Source organism: Homalodisca vitripennis, chromosome 4 (genome assembly GCF_021130785.1).
Source record: "Homalodisca vitripennis isolate AUS2020 chromosome 4, UT_GWSS_2.1, whole genome shotgun sequence".
Lineage (NCBI taxonomy): Eukaryota > Metazoa > Arthropoda > Insecta > Hemiptera > Cicadellidae > Homalodisca > Homalodisca vitripennis.
In genome coordinates this window covers 171,714,772-171,737,031 of record NC_060210.1, presented here as the reverse complement: position 1 = coordinate 171,737,031, position 22,260 = coordinate 171,714,772, and the positions used below count along the sequence as shown (strand labels likewise).

The 22,260-nt window shown below is 32.4% G+C and overlaps 1 protein-coding gene across 2 annotated transcripts in view; it reads left to right on the top strand.

The window, feature by feature from the left end:
- LOC124360629 (period circadian protein) overlaps positions 1 to 19,508 on the top strand; it is a 60,737-nt gene extending 41,229 nt beyond the window's left edge. The window contains exons 20-27 of one of the 2 annotated variants that reach the window (XM_046814396.1): positions 244 to 324; positions 557 to 672; positions 4,260 to 4,353; positions 6,602 to 6,655; positions 10,027 to 10,155; positions 14,654 to 14,818; positions 16,277 to 16,368; positions 19,321 to 19,508. In XM_046814396.1, coding sequence (XP_046670352.1) covers positions 244 to 324; positions 557 to 672; positions 4,260 to 4,353; positions 6,602 to 6,655; positions 10,027 to 10,155; positions 14,654 to 14,818; positions 16,277 to 16,368; positions 19,321 to 19,345 — 756 coding nt within the window. In that variant the 3' untranslated portion in view covers positions 19,346 to 19,508. The remainder of the gene's footprint in view (positions 1 to 243; positions 325 to 556; positions 673 to 4,259; positions 4,354 to 6,601; positions 6,656 to 10,026; positions 10,156 to 14,653; positions 14,819 to 16,276; positions 16,369 to 19,320) is intronic. The other variant, XM_046814398.1, reaches the window with a different exon arrangement.
- Positions 19,509 to 22,260: the final 2,752 nt, after the last annotated feature.

The following is a 22,260-nucleotide window of genomic DNA, read 5'->3' as shown; positions in this document are numbered from 1 at the left end:
AGGTGTCGGGGCAACATTAGGTATGTTTTAACTATACAATTAATTCTATGTATTGCTAATTAAATAGATTTTTAACAAAGATGATAGAAAATACAAACTCTATTCTTATAAATTCACATTTTTCATGTTATTAATTGTCTTTGCTGAGACTTTTACAACAGAAATCTATTTGTGTATCACACTTTTCATAGTGAGATACCTGTTACAAGATTACATTTTGGAATAGTATTCATTACTTTTTAGCAATCCTCTTCTGCTACAACTTCAGTGAAGGGAGAACCTGGATCGGCCCTTTGCAGTTTTGCCTCAGCGTCTTTGAAACAGGTAACTTAAGATTTCATTAAATTTCATGTATTTTTTTTATTATATTTTTTAAATAAAATTGTTAATACGTGACATTTATTTGTATAGACATAAATCAAGTTTCAAAATAGATGATGACAAATTTGGACATTTACATACAAGAAAACAATATTCAATACATTGACAAATCTTCTAAATACTTGAAGCAAAATTAACAAAGTATATGTTAATGTATTTTTATATGTCATTCTAGGAGTTATCAGATTCTTCTAAGAAAGAAAATAAATCCCGTGCGAGTTCCCCAGTCTTCTCTCCGGGTGGATTTACATCCAACACAGGAAAAACAAAAACTGGAACATTTGATAATGAGTGAGTAATAACCATGATATTTTTCAATATTTTAAATACAAATAAAAATTTTAATGTAAAAGAATTTTTATGACAGTAAACAAGAGATTCTAATAATGATTATCAAAGAATATAAAACCTATGAGGAATTATCTAGAAAAATTAAATTGATTTTTTTAGATCGAAAATAAAAAATTAACAAAATAACCATTTTGGGTGGGTATTTAATTAAATTCATACTCATATATAAAACTACTGAAGAGTTGGTTCCAATACTCAATACCTTGAAGTGTCATTGATTCTCAATACCTCTTGTTACTTGATTCTGATTGTTCAAGGTATTTTATTATAAAATAATTGATGAAATCAACAGAAGTCCTTGAAAAGACACAATTTCCCAATATTATAACCGGTGATACAAAAGCTGAATCTTGAATGTACAAAATACTCAAATAAATCTATTTGCACACGCCAGTATGCAAATTACCGATTGCTAAAACATATTATCATTATTATATTTTCTGTATTAAAAAACGTAGATAGATAAAATAATTACGGTACTTTTTAAAATAGTAATTTGTACACAGATAGATATACAATATATATTTGAATGCATATCACCACAATATTAATGATTGATAACATTAGTTTTTAGTTTCAGACTTATCATGTAATCAAACAAAAAGTTTAAAACTTTTATTTGAAATGGTTTTGGACTTCAAATCTAGCTTTTGTTTTTACATCGTCAAATGTATTTAATTTATATTTAACATTGATTGTTTATTATCTGTATAAATAAAATAACAAATATAAACACTACAGTGAAGTTATACCAACCCTTTTTAGCTTATATTTTTTATCCATACTAGGTTGAACCATACCATGGTTTTGTGCCACATATCTACTAGTACCTAGATTTAGCTATCCTGCTAGGCACAATGGATTCAAACTGAAAACACATAATGATTGTGTGTATGGATTTTAAAAGTACTGCTGCAGCTGAAGTGGTCTTCAAATACCAATAACTATGTGCATCTATATACTGAGCAGAAGTGTCCAGCCAATCAAAGAATGTAAAATACTCCAATTTAAAAAGCAACCCCTTTGTGCCAAGTGGCATGAAATTTATTTCTACTTACTACATCAGAATTGGTTTTAAAATAATAAAAACCACAGATGCTTTTACAATTACCGTAAAGTTAGTCCAATTCATTCAAAACATAAAAAATGCATACATTAAAAATACAAAACAAGATTAAATATATATATATATATATATATATATATATATATATATATATATATTAGGGTGGTCCACAATTATATACGAAAAATACAAAGTATGAAATATGTATCTCCACAATGCTGCCTTTGTTCCACTATGCGTACCGAATCACGAGAAAGAAATTTTGCCCCGGAGAATGTTTAGAGGTCCCTATGATTTGAAAGTTCTAGTTTTTAATTTAAATTTGTATAAATTAACCGTTTAAAGGTTACTTTTAAGTAATTCAGCTAACAATTACAACAAGTTTGCTTTTAATAGGTTTTTAATTAGTTGCACCAATTTCACCTATTTATGTCAACTTTCACTTGTGAAGATCCACTATTCTTACACTGGGATGGTAAATCACTCACAGACATTGCGGAGGACACTTAAAAAGGTGACAGAGTGGCGATTCTTATTACTGGATATGGGGCCAAAAAACTTATAGGAGCCCCAAAGATTGATCGTGGAACTGGACAGGAACAAGCTACAGCTTGTCTAAACGCTCTGGATTATAGGAAACTGAGAAAAAAATGTGCATGCTTTAGTATTTGATACAAAGCTGCCAATACAGGCTTGAAGACACACATGTGCCATTCTTGAAGACAGTTTAAATTTTAACCTTGCGTGGATTCTATGTAGACACCATATACTTGAAATTGTGCTCCGTTTCTAGTACAGTTTTTGGAGTTAGTGTGGGCCCTGATGTTACCATATTTAAGCATTTCAAGAAATACTGGCCTCAGTTGACAAGGAAAAATTTTCTCCCAGTAGTAATAATTTGTTTGAAGCCAATGACAACAACAAATCTCAGAAAGGATATTATGGACTATTATGGTGCTATTTTAGAGGACCCAAATCAATCAAAACAGCCTTGAGATGACTACTTAGAGCTTCTACAGTTGTTTAATGTTTTTCTTAGTGACACAAGTTTAGAATTGAAAGTAAAGTTCCGAGCCCCAGGTGGTTGTTTAGTATGCATATTGGATGGCTAAGGCTATTTATTGTCTCAAAATATATTTATTTAAGGATCAGTTTACCCTTACATCTAAAGAAAAGAAGGGAATCACTGATGTAAGCTTGTTTGTTGCACTAATTTATGGACAACATTGGAACGAGGTGCCCAAAGCTGAGAAGGCAGCTATGAATGACGTCCTTCTTTTAAAGCAAGTTGAAGCATATCCTATCTGCATCGTTAGGAATGTTGTTTTATTAGCATTTAAATGCCACCTATGGTTTTTTTTTGGAACACTTGATTGGATTAGCACTTTTTGATTCCTGCGGCAGTATCAACAACAAAATTGCATTGGTTAAAAACCTACAGTGCCCACCAAAGCCTAAGGCCCTTAAGAGACTAGAGAGTAAATAATTTAACCACAAGAGTCGGTTCGACATCCTACTTTAAAATGGTAAAGAAAAAGCACCTTCTTTCCTTTGCAAGGACCCTGTGTTGTGGCCTACCGATCCGAACTTTATTGATTTTCAAGAGAAAGCACAGAACATTAAAGTAGTGAACGACTGTGCCAAAAGAGGAATTGCTCTGATTCAAACATTTAATACTTCTATAATAAAATATGAAGAACAGTTTCAATACCTTCTTCAGTTAGTACAACTACACAGAAAACAGTTTCCAACGGCGAAGAGGGTAACGCTGATGGCTGATAATGTTAATAAGCTGTATTAAACTCAAACTTGTTAGAAACTTTACATGTAAGGTTATATATTTACTATTTTAATTAATAAATTTTTTTTGTACCAAAGTATTGATGCTTTACAAAAAATTCACTTTTGTTTTTTAAAGTGTAAAATCATAGGGAACTCTAAATATAGACCTATGTACCTAAAAAAATGTTTCTGTATTATATAATACCAAATGGAACAAGGGCATGAATGCGGAGAATACGTTTTCTAACATTTTAGGTTTTGGTTCACCCTAATGTATATATATATATATATATATATATATATATATATATATATATATATATATATATATATATATATATGTATGTGAGTGTATGTAATAAACAGATTTATTGTCCTCAGAAAGTAGACCATTACACAGTGGCCTTCTAATAAAATGTACATCATTCAACTAATCTGCTAACACTAATAATTCTATCTCCTTTACATTACTTCTTCTCATTATCATTCTTAACATTAGTAAATTTAAATACTGTCGTAATTTTTGGCTACAATACTGATATGAATGAATGTTTTCCAAATAAAATGTTTAAAAGTATTTTATTACTAATGATACAATTTGGATTTCTGAGTCATAATATAATCTTATTAATTAATAATTATTTTATGGTAATGTTGCATAACAATCTTTTTGTTGTAGCCTCACACATGATGACACAAGTTATTGTTCTTACACCTCGTCATTCCTTAAAACAGATAAATCTGATGACAGCATGAAGGGAGCTATTGAAAAGGTAAGTGCTGTTGAGTTTAAGATGTATGTGTATATAAGTATTTATATATATATATATATATATATATATATATATATATATATATATATATATATATATATATATATATATATATATACACTATACCACAGAGCCTTTACTTTTCATGATTTAATTATTTTGTATTTGTATTTGCTGTATCTGTCACATATGCCAAATAGCTGTCAAACGACTTTTATTTACATAAATTAAATTTGTATAAATGGCAATAACCAAATTTAATTTCAACAGACATTGAATCACAAAAAGTACTTGTTCTACTGGGACTCGCACCCGGATCTCTCACTTGCTGGGTGAGTGTGCTCCCGGGCATATATATATATATATTTTCAATAAAGCTTGAATCACAAAAAGTACTTGCTTCACCTCCATTTCAGTACAAATTCCTGGCAGAGCAAGTGCTTTTTAGAATCAAGATTTATCGAAATAAAATAAAAAATCAGGCTATTGCTGTTCAAACAAATTTAATAGATATATAAATCACATTATATACTTACCTAATATAAAAAAAGGTATGATAATAAGAACACTCATAAAGCAGGCTCTTTGGATCATTGCTGACTGTTTATACAACTCACAATGCTGACAGTAATTAACCTTTACATTTATTACATCTTGATATTTATTAAAAATAAACTATATCTGTTTTCCACCAGGCAAGATATTCACACCCACTCTACAAGAAAAAATGTAAACTTAATATTCCTCAGCACAGATCAGTAAAAACTGGCCACTAACAAAAAATAAATTGTGTGTAAATTTTTGTAAGTTACATGATTCTACTCAGTTCTCTCCACCGAAAAGTTTTAAGGATTAATCAGTTATACAGATACAGAATGATCCGTTTTATAGTATTTAAGATTTTTTAAATTTTTATGGAAATAAGTTTTTTTTTTTAATAAATTATTATATAATCTTACCTAGACTAACTATTTACCTTTAAGTTCTATTGCAAGATATAAACCAACAAAAATGTAAATCCCTGGGGCTTGTTTCTGATTTGATGTGATCTTCAAAATGCTGACAGCTTAACTCTTTAAGGAGTGCGTTTAAACGCTACATAATGAGTAAGTCATATGAAGTATATTCTTATAGTGGCCCAAAGGAGTACGGACGTTGTATGACGTTTAGCCTCTGTATTTTTGTATTATCGTAAATGCATTGCTATTACTGATTGCCTTTAGGTAGATTAGTCTGTAAAGTGGTTCCATCTATCAGCAACATACTTAACTTCCTTTTTTGTGCTCGCATTCACTTGTAATCTGATTTTACCACCAGATCGCAGTAGACACCCGGTAGAAGCCACTCAAGGTCGCGTTGTGCGTGCATCGCTTTGCTGTCAGAATATGCTGCCACATTATACTAGCCATCCCTTGGATATTGCTTACTGTGGCCATATTTATCTTGTGAGAGTGACGTATTTGTTAAACAACCATCTAGTTTGTTACTCATGTCCAAATGGCAGACAATACTGATTGAGTCTGCCGTAGTGAGGAAATAAGACATTTGATTTTGAAAAAGTACTGAAATATTGACTTGTAGAACACGTAGTCCTTTTTTATTAAGCTTTCAAATGTAAATAAACATTTTTTAAGAGATTTTAAAGTTTTTAATTTTTCACTCCTTTTGGTATTTTTTTTGGATTTCATCCATTACTCATTTTAGACTATCAAAGGAAGACGTCATATGAGGTCTATACTCCTTAAAGGGTTAAAGATTGGTGTCATATGATTCAACAATATAACAGTCTTTATCTGTTTCAGAATTATTTTGTTACACTCCACATCACTATATCAGTTCACTTTTCTTCCACCATGTCACTGTATGAAAACAGTATCCCTTGTTCTTAATGAATAAAAAATCACAATAATAGAAATAAAATAACCTTAAATGTTCTACACTACTAAAATTTATAGCTCAATACGTTGAATGACCTGAATTACTTTGAACCACATCTGTGCAATCTCTCAATATTAACTATTAATGCACTTTTAAGGTGTTGCCATGAACAGGGAATGATTCAATTAGGTACTGGAGAGTTAAATTAATTTGGCCTAAAACAGAAAAATATTATTGTCATATGGGTTTTCTTAAGTTACCTGATCTTCAGGAATTTTGGGGTAGCCAAGCATTCATGTTAATCTTTTAAACAGTTAAGCTGATTTAAGAAACAAATTAAATATATTGGTTTATATTTATTTGGTTTTAGGCATGGTGCAAAATGGCTTCGTCTGATAGCACACCACTGAGAACTGTTCGGAAAGTAAGTATGTTCTAGTGAGGTATTATTAATAATAACTTTAGTATTTTTAGGATTATGCTGCCTGTGTCTTGACTATCTTGTAAGTATTCTGGCTCATTTAACATTTCTGAGTCAATCCAGTACATATTGGCTTTGTGTAAGCATCAGGAGCATATAATTTGATGAAATTTAAACGTTCAAAATATTTCATCAAAAAGTATATCTGACCATAAATATTCTTTAAATTTTTCACCAAAACATTCAGAATCATATCTTGAAAAGAATAATTGGAAATAATTTTAGATCAAATTAAAGTGCAAGTTACTGTATTAACCAAGCACTACATGAAACCGAATGAATTAGAAAGATTTAATTTGGAAGGATTTTCTATTACATCTGAGTACAGTCATACCACCACCACAGGAGGTGGGGTGGTTATTCTGTCGGAGGAGAGTTTAAATTCAAAGGCTCTCAGACTTGAAAAGATTGAGGAGTTGACAAAAAGATAAGCTTTTTAAATGTTGTGTGGCTAAATATAAAATAAGTAAGATATCTTTTATTCTAGTAAGAATTTACAGGAAACCACAATTACAAAATTTAGAATTTTTAAATAGATTAGATAAATTATTTGAAATCTTAGCTGGTTTTAAGGATGTAAAAAAAGGGTTAGAGCCTGAGACTATGATTTCAATGTAGAACTGTTCATCTGAAATTCAAAAATGTCAGAATATTCTCAAATGTTATAACTTTTATTACTTAGTATATTTTTCAAACAAAAGTGACTTCAAATTCATCAACTGCTATCGATAGCATTGTCACACATTTTGACAAATCATTAACAATGTAAACGGTATTGTAACTGCACTATCCGATCATGATGGACAAATTTTTGAACTAAATCGACCAGTTGTAAATAGTCTTGAAAAAAAATATGAATATGTACAGTTTAGGGATTTTTCAGAAAATAATATGAGTTTATAAGAATGTTCTGTCCAATGAAAATTGGTTGCCAATAAATTTAACTGATGTAGATAACAAATTTGATGTATTCAACAATATTTTCGAACACAACTACTTTAACTTAGTTTTTCTGAAAAAGAAAGTATAAAAATATTGTTTAGTTTGAGACAGCACTAATAAAATTTAAAAAGTAGAGATCCTGAATCGGAGGACTTGCAAAATGTTAAGTTCACAAAGAGATACAGAGAGAATCCGGTTCTGAGGCCAAATTTTAAGTGGAGACAGATTGCAAAAAATAAAATTTAAGATTGAAAACAATTACATCCGGAGATGAAAGAACGGGTGAGACATGAGGTATAAAGGGTGCATTGGAGGATAGATGCCAAGTCAGTGATGTTGATCTTGATTCTTGCCTCGCTTCATCCAAAGTGAGGAGACCTCCAGCTCCTCCAGAGCTTCTAGGGCTGGAGTGGGATTCACTGAAGAATGAGTCACTTTCACTGAGAATCGTCACTGGCATTGGGGTAGGAAAAAGATTAGAGAGGAATCATTACGAGAACAAAGGGGTAAGTAACCGCAACTGGACCAGGTCACCTCCTGCTACGATACATACACTAACAAGCACGAGAAAATGGGGCATCGAGACCCAAGACGGCACTACTCTGCCCGAGAGGAAACAAAGTGCGAGATTTTGTGAGTGACCGCGACCGAACCATATCTCCTGAACGGCTCATACGGTAAAACTAGACACTTCTAATGAATACGAGGAAATAGGGCATAGAGACCCGGTGCAACACTTCCACTATCACAAGAACAAAGGGATGAGTGACCTTGAGGGTAGAGTAAAGTGATGTCTTCTTTGACATGTGGGACAAGAGACCTTAAAGTTAAATTGTGATAAAACATGTGTACAAGTACCAAGACATGAGAAAGAATGGTTGTGGTCCTTCACTATAATGTGACGTTCACGAGGGATATATTTCCTGAATACAGAGCAGGCATACACACGATGGGCCGATTGTTTACAAAAAAAGCAGGAGGTGCTAACTTCAGTTTTACGAGAGCTCTGTGGGGCGGAACTTGCGAGCATTGTAACATCTCAAGGAGAGAAATGAACTTTGAGTGACGAGAGCAATTTAAGCCTAGAAAAGAGACGTTTATTTTCATGAGGTGTTGCGTGAAGATTGGCATCCTTAACATAAGAGCGTTCAATGTTCAGAAACTGTATAATTGCCTGAACAGAGAGTAGAGATTGAGCCTCACATCATATTCAGTAGGTGTTGGCCGAGAGCATTCAAGTTTTTTAATCAAGCTATGATCTAGTTATAAGAGAGTGTTATTCACAGTGATGTTGCACTGCAGGGCTTTAAGAGCTTCGGTATGCTCATATAAAGAGTTAACAAATGCACACATTGGTTTAACAGCTCCATCTAAAACACTAGGGAGGTGATTAGATGTAGAGTAGTGAGGCGTCTAGAGTTATGATAGCTTTCACACAATAAGTTATACGCTGTAAAGTAGTTAGTGGCAGTGAGTTTTAACAATTTAACTAAATTGAGAGACTCACCTAATAAAACAGACAAAATTTACTGAAACTTAGTTACATTAGGTAAACTAGAGTTCGGTGGATATTAGAATAAAATACATTAATAAACAAGAGCCATTGTAGTGGGGATCCGTCAAAGTGTTTTAAACTTAATTTAGGAAGTTTTACATTTGGGAGAAGGTAACAGAAAGCTCATGAACCTGTGAGTGTAGAGAAGGAGATTGAGCTTGAGGCTCTGTAAGCACTTCAATGACACTAGAGATCTGGACATACAAGTCACTGTACTATCAGCGGTTTCAACTGATGAAATGACGTGCATATATGGCCTCAAAGTCATTATGCATCTTAGAGATTTCAGCATTGTAAGTACTGAGTGTGCAAAGTTGGACTTGAGTAAGAGGGGGGAGTGTGCTTCAATTTTTGAGACAAGTTCTCGAATTTTTGTGAGTCACACTTTGATAAAGTTAGTCGACTTACAGTAGAATTCGAGCTTCAGTTCACGAGGCATGTTGAACTGTCTTTACTACAATAGAATGCCACAGAGAAAATAAAACTATACAAAACAATAAGTACAATGTAAGGCAGGCTGGTATTACACAATAAAATGCCTACAAACAACGGTTCCAATTATTTAAAAAGCCATGAAAAGCGAACAATTTCAAGAAGTTTATAAACGAGAAATACAGTATGTGCCTAATTAAGCAGGCTTAAATAGTTAAAGTTAGCTTTTGTGAGAGCTAAACACATTTGCAGAGAGGTAAAACAGTGAGTTTCATTAGTGTTGAGAGTGATTAATACTGTCAGGTACTAAATCCAAATCCATATGAATAAATATACACTAATGATCAAACAATTCTTGTCATTTATGCTTGTTTGTGGTATTTAGGAACCTTCATGGATGGAGAATGTGGAACTCACCCCAGAACTTCTTCTGAGATACAAAATGAATACTTCTGGTTGTATCCTTAATGATGTTCTACAGTCTGATTGTCAAACTCTCCTGAAATATCACCAGGTAGGGTACTGAAAATACATCATATTATTTGAGAATGTGAATAAAAGTAGCTCCAAAGATTATTAATACTATAATGGAAAATATGAAAAGAGAATGGGATATGGGGTGGGTGTTAGTTCCTGCCTGTTAGTCACTGCCCAACTTATTCAGATTAATAAATTACTATGGCATTAAGCATTACATTTTAATTGTACAGGGTGTCCCAGAACACTCTACCAATATTTTCAGTTATTATTCCTGGACCAAATACAAACTAAAATTTCATATTTAAACTTTTGAAAACTCAATAATTACCCAAATAGCCACTATTTTGTTTTTGTTTTTAACTTAACTATTTTTAATATGAGAATGGCTTGTTGTAATGAGTTGAAATTTTGTATGTAGCTTTATTGCCTAAATCCCTAATTACAGAAAAATTTCAATTTTTTAAAACCTTTCTTTTGAAATGATGGCTTCTAAATGCTGTAAGTGCAAATATCTTAAAAATTGCAGATTTAAAAAAAGTCATAACTATTACATTTTAGTTAGTTAGACAATTTAATTATAAATCCAACAATACCAAGTTTAAGATTATCTGTTGATAAATAAAGGAGATAATGCGCTTTAAAAGGCCTCAGTACTAAACAATATCCGCTGTGATTACGTGACAGCACTGTTGGTGAGCCACAAAAATTAGCTATTTTAATTTTAGCTGCTCTAATCAGCTGATTATTACACTACATTGTTGAACTGTGGTCATAATATCCTTTTCTATTACAGGATTTAGGTTTCTTTTGATTAAAACGTAAGAAAATAAAAATGTACATAAATACTTAAATGTGGTAAACCGCTTTTGTAGTACTTATTTCAATGTTTCAAACTCAATACTCAATTGGTAATAATTATGTAGAAAAGTACATTGCCCAAGTGTGGGCTTGGGCTTTCATGTAAATTAATTGTTTGACAAAAAGTTTACTTCAAATGGTACTTACTTTAAAGAACACGCCTGGTACATGCACTACAGTTAGAATGGTAAAGTTTAACATGTTAACTGCTGTTGAGTAACTAGCTGCATGTAATATTATCAGACCACCCACTTAGTCCCACTCAACATGCTTATATAGAAGGTAAATCAACTACCACCGCTCTCCACAGCTTAGTGGGAGAGGTGGAGAACACCTTCGAAAAAAAAGGAAGCCCTGGTCAGCATCTTTATGGACATTGAAGGAGCTTTCGACAGAGTTGCATATAAATCCATGGAGACTGCTATGGAACGTTTTGGAGTTCCCCCAGATGTAGTCAAATGGATAGTAGCCCTCCTAAAAAGCAGACAAGTAAAAGCAAAGTGCGGAGATGAATCTGCCGCAATCACGGCCCGGAAAGGCTGCCCCCAGGGGGGAGTTCTGTCTCCTCTCCTGTGAGTGATGGTGGTGGATGATCTTCTTAGCAAAGCAGAGAAGAGGGGAACAAGGCTACTATGTTATGCGGACGACCTAGTGCAGAACTCCTAATGACCAGGAGTCAACATGGCTGTGCCCCTAGGAAGACATACCCGCTACAAGATTTATTTTTGAGTGAGTCAATAATTTGATTCAGTTCTTCTACACTCAAGGGCGGGCATTGAAATTTAGGAGACGTTATATTTATGTTCTCAGACTGTGGTTGTAATGAATTTGAAGGAAGGTCTTTTAACGGTGCATCTGTCACATTTATAAAATAATCATTAAAGGACTTTGCAATTAGAGATGGTTCAGTAATAGATGAATCTTTTGATTTAATTACAAGATTGCCTTCACATTTATATCCATTCTTTTTTGTTTCATTATTTATAATTTGCCATGTTGTCTTGCTAATATTTTCTGAATTTTTTATTTTAGTGTCGAAATAATTTTGTTTACATTTTATTAATTTTGAGTTGTATTGCCTAGTTTTATTCTTAACTTCATTTTTAAGGTTTTCTGATTTTTTTCAACCTTGACAACTTATTGAGGTGTATAATTTCATTTTTTGCCTATGAAATTGATAAAATTCGCAAAAAGCTCTTTAATTAAACCATTAATGCATTTGGTAAATTCTTCTCTCATTACTGGCATATTTCCTACTAAGTTAAAATTGTCTAAGGTTGTACCTATCTACAAAAAAGGTATTGTAACAGACATTCAAAATTATCGTCCGATTTCAATTTTACCATCAATTTCAAAAATTTTTGAAAGAACCATGTACAATAGATTGGTCAAACATTTAGAAATAAATAATCTTTATGACAAGGAACAACACGGTTTTAGAAAAAATAAATCTACTATAACTGCATTGATAGAATTCACTGAGTCTGTAATAGAGTCAGTCGACAAAAATGATAATGTAACAGGAATATTCATGGACCTATCAAAGGCTTTTGATAGCATATCTCATGAAATTTTACTTAACAAATTGCAAAATTTAGGTATCCATAATATTCATTTAAAGTGGTTCGAGTCATATCTATCTAAAAGAGAACAATACGTTGAAATAACTCACATAAAAAATAACAAATAACTAAAATTTCAATCCAACACCCAATTAGTAAAAAATGGAGTACCCCAGGGGTCTATTTTAGGTCCTATATTATTTATATGTTATATAAAGGATATTCCAAACTGCCTTAGTAATCTTGAAAGTTCAAAAAACCAGCTGTGCCTATTTGCAGATGACTCAAATCTCATTATATCTGCAAAAACAGAAGTCGAATTGGAGATATCTGCAACTCTCAAATGTACAAAAAATTTTCATTGGCAACAAATTAGTTTTAAATACTGATAAAACTAATTTTATTTCTTTTAATACAAAACAAGACAGAAAACGTTTAAATCCTAACATATTGATAAACGATTCCAGTTTGGATCAAGTTTCCTACACAAAATTTCTCGGTCTAACAATAGACAAAAACCTTGGCTGGAATCTACATATTGAACAGATAATTAAGTGGATAAATTCTGGGTTATATGCTATCAAAAGAATTTCTTATTTATGCAGTTTGTCAGTACTAAAGATGGTGTTCCATGCATATATTCAATCCCACATTGCATATGGGATAGGAGTGTATGGAGGAACCACAAACCAAAACCTAAATAAAATTCTAATTTTGCAAAAAAAAGCACTTTGAATGATGTTGAAAATGAAGAAGGATAAGTTAGTGAAAAATAATTTCACTGAACTAAATATTTTAACAGTGCATAGCCTTTATATTTTGGAATGTGTTATGTATGTTAGGACCTGTCAATCTAAATTTAAAATTCATTGTGAAACCCATACTTACAATACTAGGAATAAGAAGGAATTAGTAATACCACAACACTATTTAGAATTTTATACAAAAAAAAACTTCTTATGCAGGAATAAAATTTTTTAAGTCAATTCCAAAAACAATAACAAGAGTTGAAGATATTAAGAAATTTAAATCAATGTTAAAAGATTATTTAGTTAGAAAAGCATTTTATTCATTTGAAGAATTTTATTCAACAACATGATCTACTATAATCATCCAATTATGTAACTTAGTTGTAGTGACACTATTCATTGTACCCATGTACATAATGTAAATAAAGATATTTTGACTTTGACTTTGACATGCGCCACGGTTTTTCAGGTGGAGGTCATGGCAATAGACTCATGTTCCAGAAAACTCATACAAATAAGGAAAAAAGGATTAAAATAATAACTTTCTGATAGTCAGGCTGCACTAAAGGGACTTGATACCTTCTGAAAGCAGTCTGGGAAAGTAAGAATGCTCTAGCTGAGCTGGTAATGAATAACAGAGTAACACTCGGTTGGGCACCGGGTCATGAAGGCATTCATGAAAATGAAAAAGCAGACATCCTCGCCAAAAAGAGAGCGGAATCCATAATGGTGGGGCCTGAGCAAGGTTGCAGGATAGCCTTCTCCAACAGTAAAGCTCTGTCAAAGATTAGGAAAAAAGGACAAGAAACATTAATTGGAGTAGAGCCTCAGGATTAAGACTATCTAAAATGTTACGTTAAAGGGTGGACAGCTCTCTTAGATCAGAATAAGGAGGATATAAGACTAATATTAGGAATATTGACAGGACATGGCCCCCTAAGGAAACATCTTATGAGGGTAGGCCTTAGCCAGACTAACGAATGTAGACTCTTGGAGAAGAGGAGGAATCAGCAGAGCATATTTGGTTAGATTGTCCTGCCTTCTTAGAAACTCTGAAAAGATTCCTGGGAACATATCTCCTCAGCCCCAAGGAAATCAGAGAACAGGAGCTCTCAAATCTGATCGGTTTTTGCAAAAGCCTCGGACTTTGAGGACACAAAATTAAAATAAGGGAGGCGCAAAGGTCCTTTTAGGACTAAGCATGGGGACAAACTGTCCTTTTCCCTCAGGAAGGAAGAAAAACTTGTTGCATCTCCCTCATTATTCAAGTAAAATATGTGTTCAACCTAAATAAAATGAAACATGTTATTTTTCATAAAATTACTATAAATTCTGTCATAGTAATTAAAAGTGTGTTTTCTAGTCGGACATAGTGAATGAACAGCTTGACCAGTTGTACATGTCTCTCGAGGGTTTCTCCAAACACTTGGCACTAGAAGACAGTTTTCCATCTAGTTCCAGTAGCGGTGATGAGAAAAATCTGGTACAAGCAGCAATTGCCTCTACAAGCACTGCATCGTTGAACAAGGTTTGAATTCTGCCTTTGTACAGCTAATAAATTAGTTAATTTTCAGCCTCTAGGGATTATAAACCATTACATTACAAAGGGTATTATTTCCTACTTCCATTTGTGATCCAAGCTCTCTAAATACAAATTAGACTCAAGATGCTCTCAATTTAAATGTGAATTGACAATGTTGAATTTCATATTTTAAAAGTAAATTAATGCTTTAATAATATTGTTACACAACATTTATTTTGTAGCCGTAGCAAAATAAAATCATCCACAAAATATTAATATATTTCGTATGTTTTAAAAATTTTATATTGTATATTGTATACCTATATGGAACAAGTTAAGGTAGGAAACACGATTGTTTTGGACATTTGCCTTCGAGATCTGTAATCTGTCTCTTCTCCAGGTAAATGATGCATGCTAATATCTAGGTTAAAATAAAAAAACATACCAGAGCATTGTGACACGTATAAGTCAGGAACAACAACAGCCATATTACTGTGTCTATTCCATACACACTCATTCTAAAACATGCACTTAACAAAAACTAAACTCTACTTATTATAACTGAATTACAGACTACAGGCACAATAGGACTGCACTCACCAGCCAACCAAGTAGAACTGGCTAGAGGCCAATAGTAAATGGCAATTGCCATGGCAAAAACAAGATGGCGGCAAAAAAGGGAGGGACGGGAGTGGCCTTTTTTTATTATTGGTTCATGTTAGATGAACTTCTTAAAACCATACTGTGACTCTGCATTGGCTTATTACAAATCTCTAATCTGTTTGATACTCTAGGTTTTATTGTTAGTTAATTTTTCAGAATTGGCAACCAAAGCGGCCTAATTTCAACTGATGGTTGGCTAATCAATAGATTGGTTTGCTAATTTAAATTTATGAAGCTTTTTTTTGTCACAGCTCTCTTATTAGTACCTATAACGAAATGTTTTTACATGGAATCTGCATTAAATTTCTTCTAGTTTTAAATATTATAATGAAAATATTTTCAAGACCGTCAAGCAGGAGGTATTATAGGGTTCAAGTCAATTTTGTTAAATGCAATAACTCATTGTACTAAACAATCACAAAAATGTATGTAAAAAAATCTACTTTCTTCTGAGAAGTAAAAAATTGGGTCATTGCATTTAAACAAATTGACTTGAACCTACTGACAGTTTAAACCATTTGACTAAATACAGTTTTATCAGTGCAGAAAGTTAACAACACAACCAATTTAACCACATTGATTTGTTATTATTGCACACACAACTTTATCCATTTAATCTTTGCTGTATCTATTATAGTTTCCAAAATCCTTCAGTGTACATAAAGTTGGGAAGAAAATTTATATAAAATTGTGGCATGGTGATGAGACTCTTGCTAGTCATTAAATGAAATATACAAAAAGACTATGTACATAGTAATATAATGTCATAATCGTTGTTATTTATCTATTTTTCTTCTTTAGCCCAAAAAGAGGAGAAGGTTTATGGCATATGAAAAGTATTCAATGGTTTTTGAAGAAGATGCCCCTCTGCCTCCTTCGCTAAATGAAATGATGTGAGTATGTTTTTGTAAAAAGTAAATATGTTTAATGAAGTAAATATATATAAATGTGGTTATGCTATTTATTTTGAACCAAATTAAAGCCTAAGCAACAATTTTACTACACAGTAAATATCAGATCAATCCACATAGATCTAAGAGAATTAATTTTATTTTTTTTAGTGTGCATGATATATAATCGTTTCAAAAGTATTTATAGAATTATATAGTTAATAAATATATTTTTTAAATTTGCACATGCTACTTCCCAGGTACTCATAATCTGTATGGGTATTTGGATGGCAACCACAGGATTATAGGCATGTCATTACTTCCAATTGCTTGTGACATACTCCCCTTCCATGGGATCTTCATTTTACTTTCTTTCGATTCCACTCTACTTTCTATTTCTGGCCATCCTTGGTTACCCTCCGACACTGAACATTTTCAGGAATCATTTCATTTCACTATCTCTTACTTGACTTGTTTGACCATTCCAGTATATGGCATGCTGGGAGTGCGAAAGTCAATGCTGGTGAGCTTGTCACATGCGAGTCCAAGTTATACACAAATTTCCAGCTTGACAAATGATAAAACTGGGCCTCAAGGAACTGATGTAGAGTCATCTTGCACTCTATGGTTTGTGAAAGAACCCATGGGTATGTCCCATTCTCAGTCAATCAGTCAAGTAAATATAAAAAAGGATTGTGCGATAAAGAAAAGGGATATAACCCTTTATGAAGATTTTTAATAGTAAGACGCAGAGGAAGTAGTAAAACTTAATAAAGAGTGTCTCATCATTGTAAAAAAGCATTGGTAGGAGCAGGTGGACAACTGGTGTCTGTGAAGAAACTACACATAAAACATTATTGGTTGAACAGCCAATAAAAGACAAGCCATTAACATATTTAAAATGAACAGCTTCTTTAACCAAATCTCAGTAACCGTTGGGCCACATAAGTCTTTGAACCAACTGATGAAAATTGTATTAAAAAGAAAAAAAATTAAACCCCTAAGCTTTTTCTCCAACACAATATCTCAATGTTCTTGTTTAGCTCTTTAAAATATGGTGAAGACTCTGACTGAACAGTTTGCTATATTGGTCAAACAGGTAAGTTCTAATTGCTTGGATCTATGCTTGGACCTACGCTTGGATCTAATTGCTTCTAACTGGATATGTTAAGCATCCTCTGTTCTACCCACAACAAAGGTAATGGCTTCCATAGGCCGTAAAGCTTTAGTAGATCTACCAAAAATAACCAGGCACAGGTATTAAGTCAACAATCCTTTCTCAAAGAGAAAAACATATTTTTAATGTAAACGTTTTAAATTTAACGTAAATTGTAATGTTGATAAAAGCACAAAGCTGGTTGATGTAATGTGTGCAAGCTAGTGAATGTAATGTACAGATTTTTCTTGTACATTTGTCTATCATCCACATTATTTAACAATCAAACTTGATTTCGGAGATAAGACATTCCCGAAAGATTTTTATTATGTGAATTTTAATTCTTGGGCAAATAAGGCGCCTTATTATGTGTAATCTATTCTGTTTTTCGGTTTATCTGGTTTTTCATTCACCTGGATCCCTTTTGGTCCCAATTAATCGGGATAAATGAGGTTGTATTGTACTACAGCTTGTGTTACACAATGTGGTTAGATATAATTAGTTGTAGTAAAGTCTCTGCTGAGAATATTTTAAAAACTTGCTTCTATTCAATTAATTGTCATCTTGTCTCCAAGAGCAGTGACCTAGATTTGCTCATATACACTTTTAAATATAAGATCATATTAGTCTATCTCAGAGACAGCGATTAACCTGTTGAGGAGTAGCTGAAAGTTGTTCCAAAAGAGTACAGACGGTTATAGCCGTTTGATCCCAAGAGAGTATTGACGGTTATGACCGTCCATGACGGGGTTGCTAAAACAATCAATATTGCAACTGTTTATGCACTCAAGTGGCGTTCTTACATACTATTTCGACTGTGAAATGTTCGAAGTAATTATTGCTGTACGGTGCTGGCTCCTAGTGACGGAATACATAATCACAGATTTGCCGCCAAATGTTCTGTCATTTTCTCGCGCCACGTCCATTTATAGGCTATACATGGAATCAAAAAACCCAAATGCTAAGGTTCACATCATGGACTTCCGAATTAATGTTATCAGACAGATACTGGAAGCACATGTTGCACCAAGAGAAGAGGCCTCAGCTGTGACGCGTCCGTTGGGCGGAGACCAGCAGCCGCTACGCTTGTCAGGTCGCCATTTCCCCCGCCCACTACCAGTAAGGGAAAATGGCTGAAGGAAGCTAAAACGCTGCTTTGTGTGTTCAAATACAACACGGAGTGAGCGTAAAAGGAAAGAAACTGCTTATGAGTGCACAAAATGTGAAGTAGCACTTTGTGTGTACCCGTGTTTTGAACACTATCATACGTTTGTAAAATTCTAAAAAAAACAAAATGTATGAATTTATCAAGTTGTAGATCCAAAAAATGCATTATTATGATATTTTGTAAGGTTTCAATACATTTTGAATGAAAACAACAAAAATTTTTTCTTTACTCCCTGGAGTTCATTAACTATAATTTTGCTTACTCTAGTATACACTAGGTAGGATGACGGTTAAAGCCGTCAGTACTCCCCAACAGGTTAAGATGGCACAAAAAAACATGTTTAGTATAGAGAAATACAAATTTTGAATCTTTAAAAATATCTATGATCGTAAAGTTTCATGAATCATAGTAGCTCAATCTGGTACATGATTTTATCCAAGATTTAAATTTATTTATTAGTATTTAATCAAGTACTGAGGTCATAATTTTGTTTAGGCTTACAAACAAATTGTGAACAAGTTAATGGAATTAGTCTTTGATTGTAGTTCCGAAGAGAGGTTTTTTTGTTTTTATGTATTGCATGAAACACGGATTTTTACTTTTTTAATGTTTTATTGGTGATATGTTGCAGAGCCAGAACTGCCCAGAGTTCGTAGCAGGTCTGTGGGGCTGTGATGTGCATCTAACATTTCCATTACCCTTAATTTTTTTAAATATTTTAAAATGTATACCATTATTAATAAAGTTTTATTTATTAATGTAATAAAATATAGTATTTATAATGTTGTGTAAATAAGTAATTAAAGAACTATTCTTAGATTTAAAGGTGTAATTTTTTAACCTTAAAGCTGGCATGAAAAGAATTTTCGTCACCAAAGGTTCGTCTGAATTGATGATGAGGAATACTCATCACCAAATAGACATGTACAGTTATTTCAATTTTAGGTATTAAAGGTTAAATAAATTGTTTTTATTTGATATATTCCGACAAAGCATTAACTATAATAACAATTTATTGTCATTACTTCAATTATCTTACAACATTTGACATCGTTCACAACAAACAGCTAACGTGAACGTAATACGCGTCAGCCTCATTGTTGCGCCATCTACGTTGTTGTTGTGAAACTGTAAACAAGTGCCGGAGTTACGAATTCAATAGTATTTGTGAAAGAAATGTATTTTAGTGTTGTTATTACTGTGATTTAGCCTTCTTAGATTATATTCTTTTAGTTGTTTATTTAGGTGAGAGCTTTAGAGGCTGATCATGTGATTTCTAGTTATGACAAAGTTTATTCTGACATTGAGGTAAACCTGAAATACCATGTAGCAGACGTGATATCCTAGTAAGTGTTCTCACACAATTGTGTGAATCAGACAGAGAAGTTCTTCCACCTGTTGATGTCCTTGGCCCTGCTTATGAACTCGCAAAACTCCCCAACTCAAACTGACGCTTGTGTGTAAAATCTCGAAGAAGAAAACCAATTTCTTTTGCCCTGAATGTAATTGTGGAGTTCACTAAGTCCTACCATCTGCTCAAGCACTATGCCAGACCAGTTCCACAGGGAGGCCATAAATTCAGTGACTTTTCATGAATGATGAAACTTTGTATATATTTTACATATGTAAATAAGGTAGGATTTAAATTTAGTATTTCATTTTATTTTTGTTTTAACTATCGTTATATAAGTATAAATGCAGTCGTAAGATTATGTTTACCCAGGAAAGATATTATTTCTCTAGAGATAAACTTATAAAAATAATAAAAAACCAGTAGTTGTGCACACTTTTTCATACAAAGCCATATCAGAAATAAGTTTTGAGGTAAAAGTTAGGGTAAGTATATATTTTTGGAATTGCCACATTTAAAATAAGTTAAACATTTAATGTAAAACATATTGCTAAGAAACAACAGAAACTACTTAAAAATGTTTCTTATCCATTCCACGATCACTTACGTATTCATGTAAGATAGTATTTATTACTAAACATTATTGTGAAAGCTATTGGGCGCTATAGCGCTTTCAGCATTACCAGGTTATCAGGATTACTGCAGGTGGCACATAGTGCGCTCCCAACTTTTTTGTGTGAATACTAGTCAAAGGTTTAATTAGCCATATATAATAATACAAAATTTTTTTAAATGATATCTGAGAACAAACTTAGTTTTGGATACTATCATAACTTATACGCCACTTTTTTGTGAAATAAATTCTTTTTTTTACTTTCAGGTTTCTTTATAAAATTGTCAAGATGACAAATTCAGTTATTAAACTATTTTTTATGGTTCACTAAATAAAACTTTTTGTTAGCATTGGGTAGTCCACAGAGCTATTAAACAGATAAGGCCGAAAAATTGATCTCAAAAGTTTCATCAAGACAATGCTTCAGCCCCTCTCATAAATCTCTAACATTTAATTTAACTTAATCACTAACTCTGTGATATGAATACACATGTGTTACGAGATTCTTCGACCAGCAGTAACCAAGACAATGGACTGGGAAAAGTAGCCTTGTCCACTTGACTCAGAGATTTCCTGATCTTATTCAGTTGACTTTTCCTTTGGGGCTATTTGAAAGACTAAGTGTACGAGACATCAGTAAACAACTTATAAATACCCATAGCACAATTTGTAAATACAGACAGTAAATGTTAGCAAGAGCTTTGTATGGATGCAAGAAAGAGGATAAGTAAACTTTTCTTGTATTTATTTATAATACCTTATTTTCATTATGAAGTGTTTATTTAGTTTCTGCATAAGCATAACATTGAATTTTGTTTGTATAGCTTTGTGTTTTCCTATACAAATCTCTTAAGTGGACAGGAAAACTATGATCCACATTTGTATAGTAAATTCTAAATTTTCTTGAAAATGGATCATTGTGGCTCCTATTTTATTGGTGAAAAATTCACATTTACAACCTTAATCAACCCTGAAAAATCCACCGTGAGGTGCACTTTTATCAGAATTATCTTGTACAGTATGATTACTTGTATGATGTACATATATAATACTAAACTTTTTTTAGATAATTTTCATGTTAATAATGTAATAATAGTTTAGAGAAATCCTTGTTCAAAACATTTCCTATGAGTGTTTAGCTAGTCCTTGGGTTTAACTGGTTCAGTCATTGTGTCTGAAGGCTTTTGTTGAAGCATATTTAATCATTTTTTCAGCTGCAAACGTGAAAGTCTATGACATGTCGGACTGTTGTATTTACTTCTCAAACTAAACTCTAAACTTTAATTTAATATTTTATTAAAACACTACTTAACTAACAATGATGAACAAACACACTATGTGAGGTTATATTAATTTAGAAAAACACAAGGATAACAAAATACATAATACTAGAAAAATTGGCGTTTCTGTAAACAAATTATGAAACGGTGATAGTTGTAGCACAGCATTTAAAAAATAATACTTTCAAAATTTTATTGATATATCAATGTAAGAAGCTCTTAATATTAAGTATATAAATAAATATATACATACATATATATATATATATATATATATATATATATATATATATATATATATTCTAGCTGTTATCCACAGCTTCACAC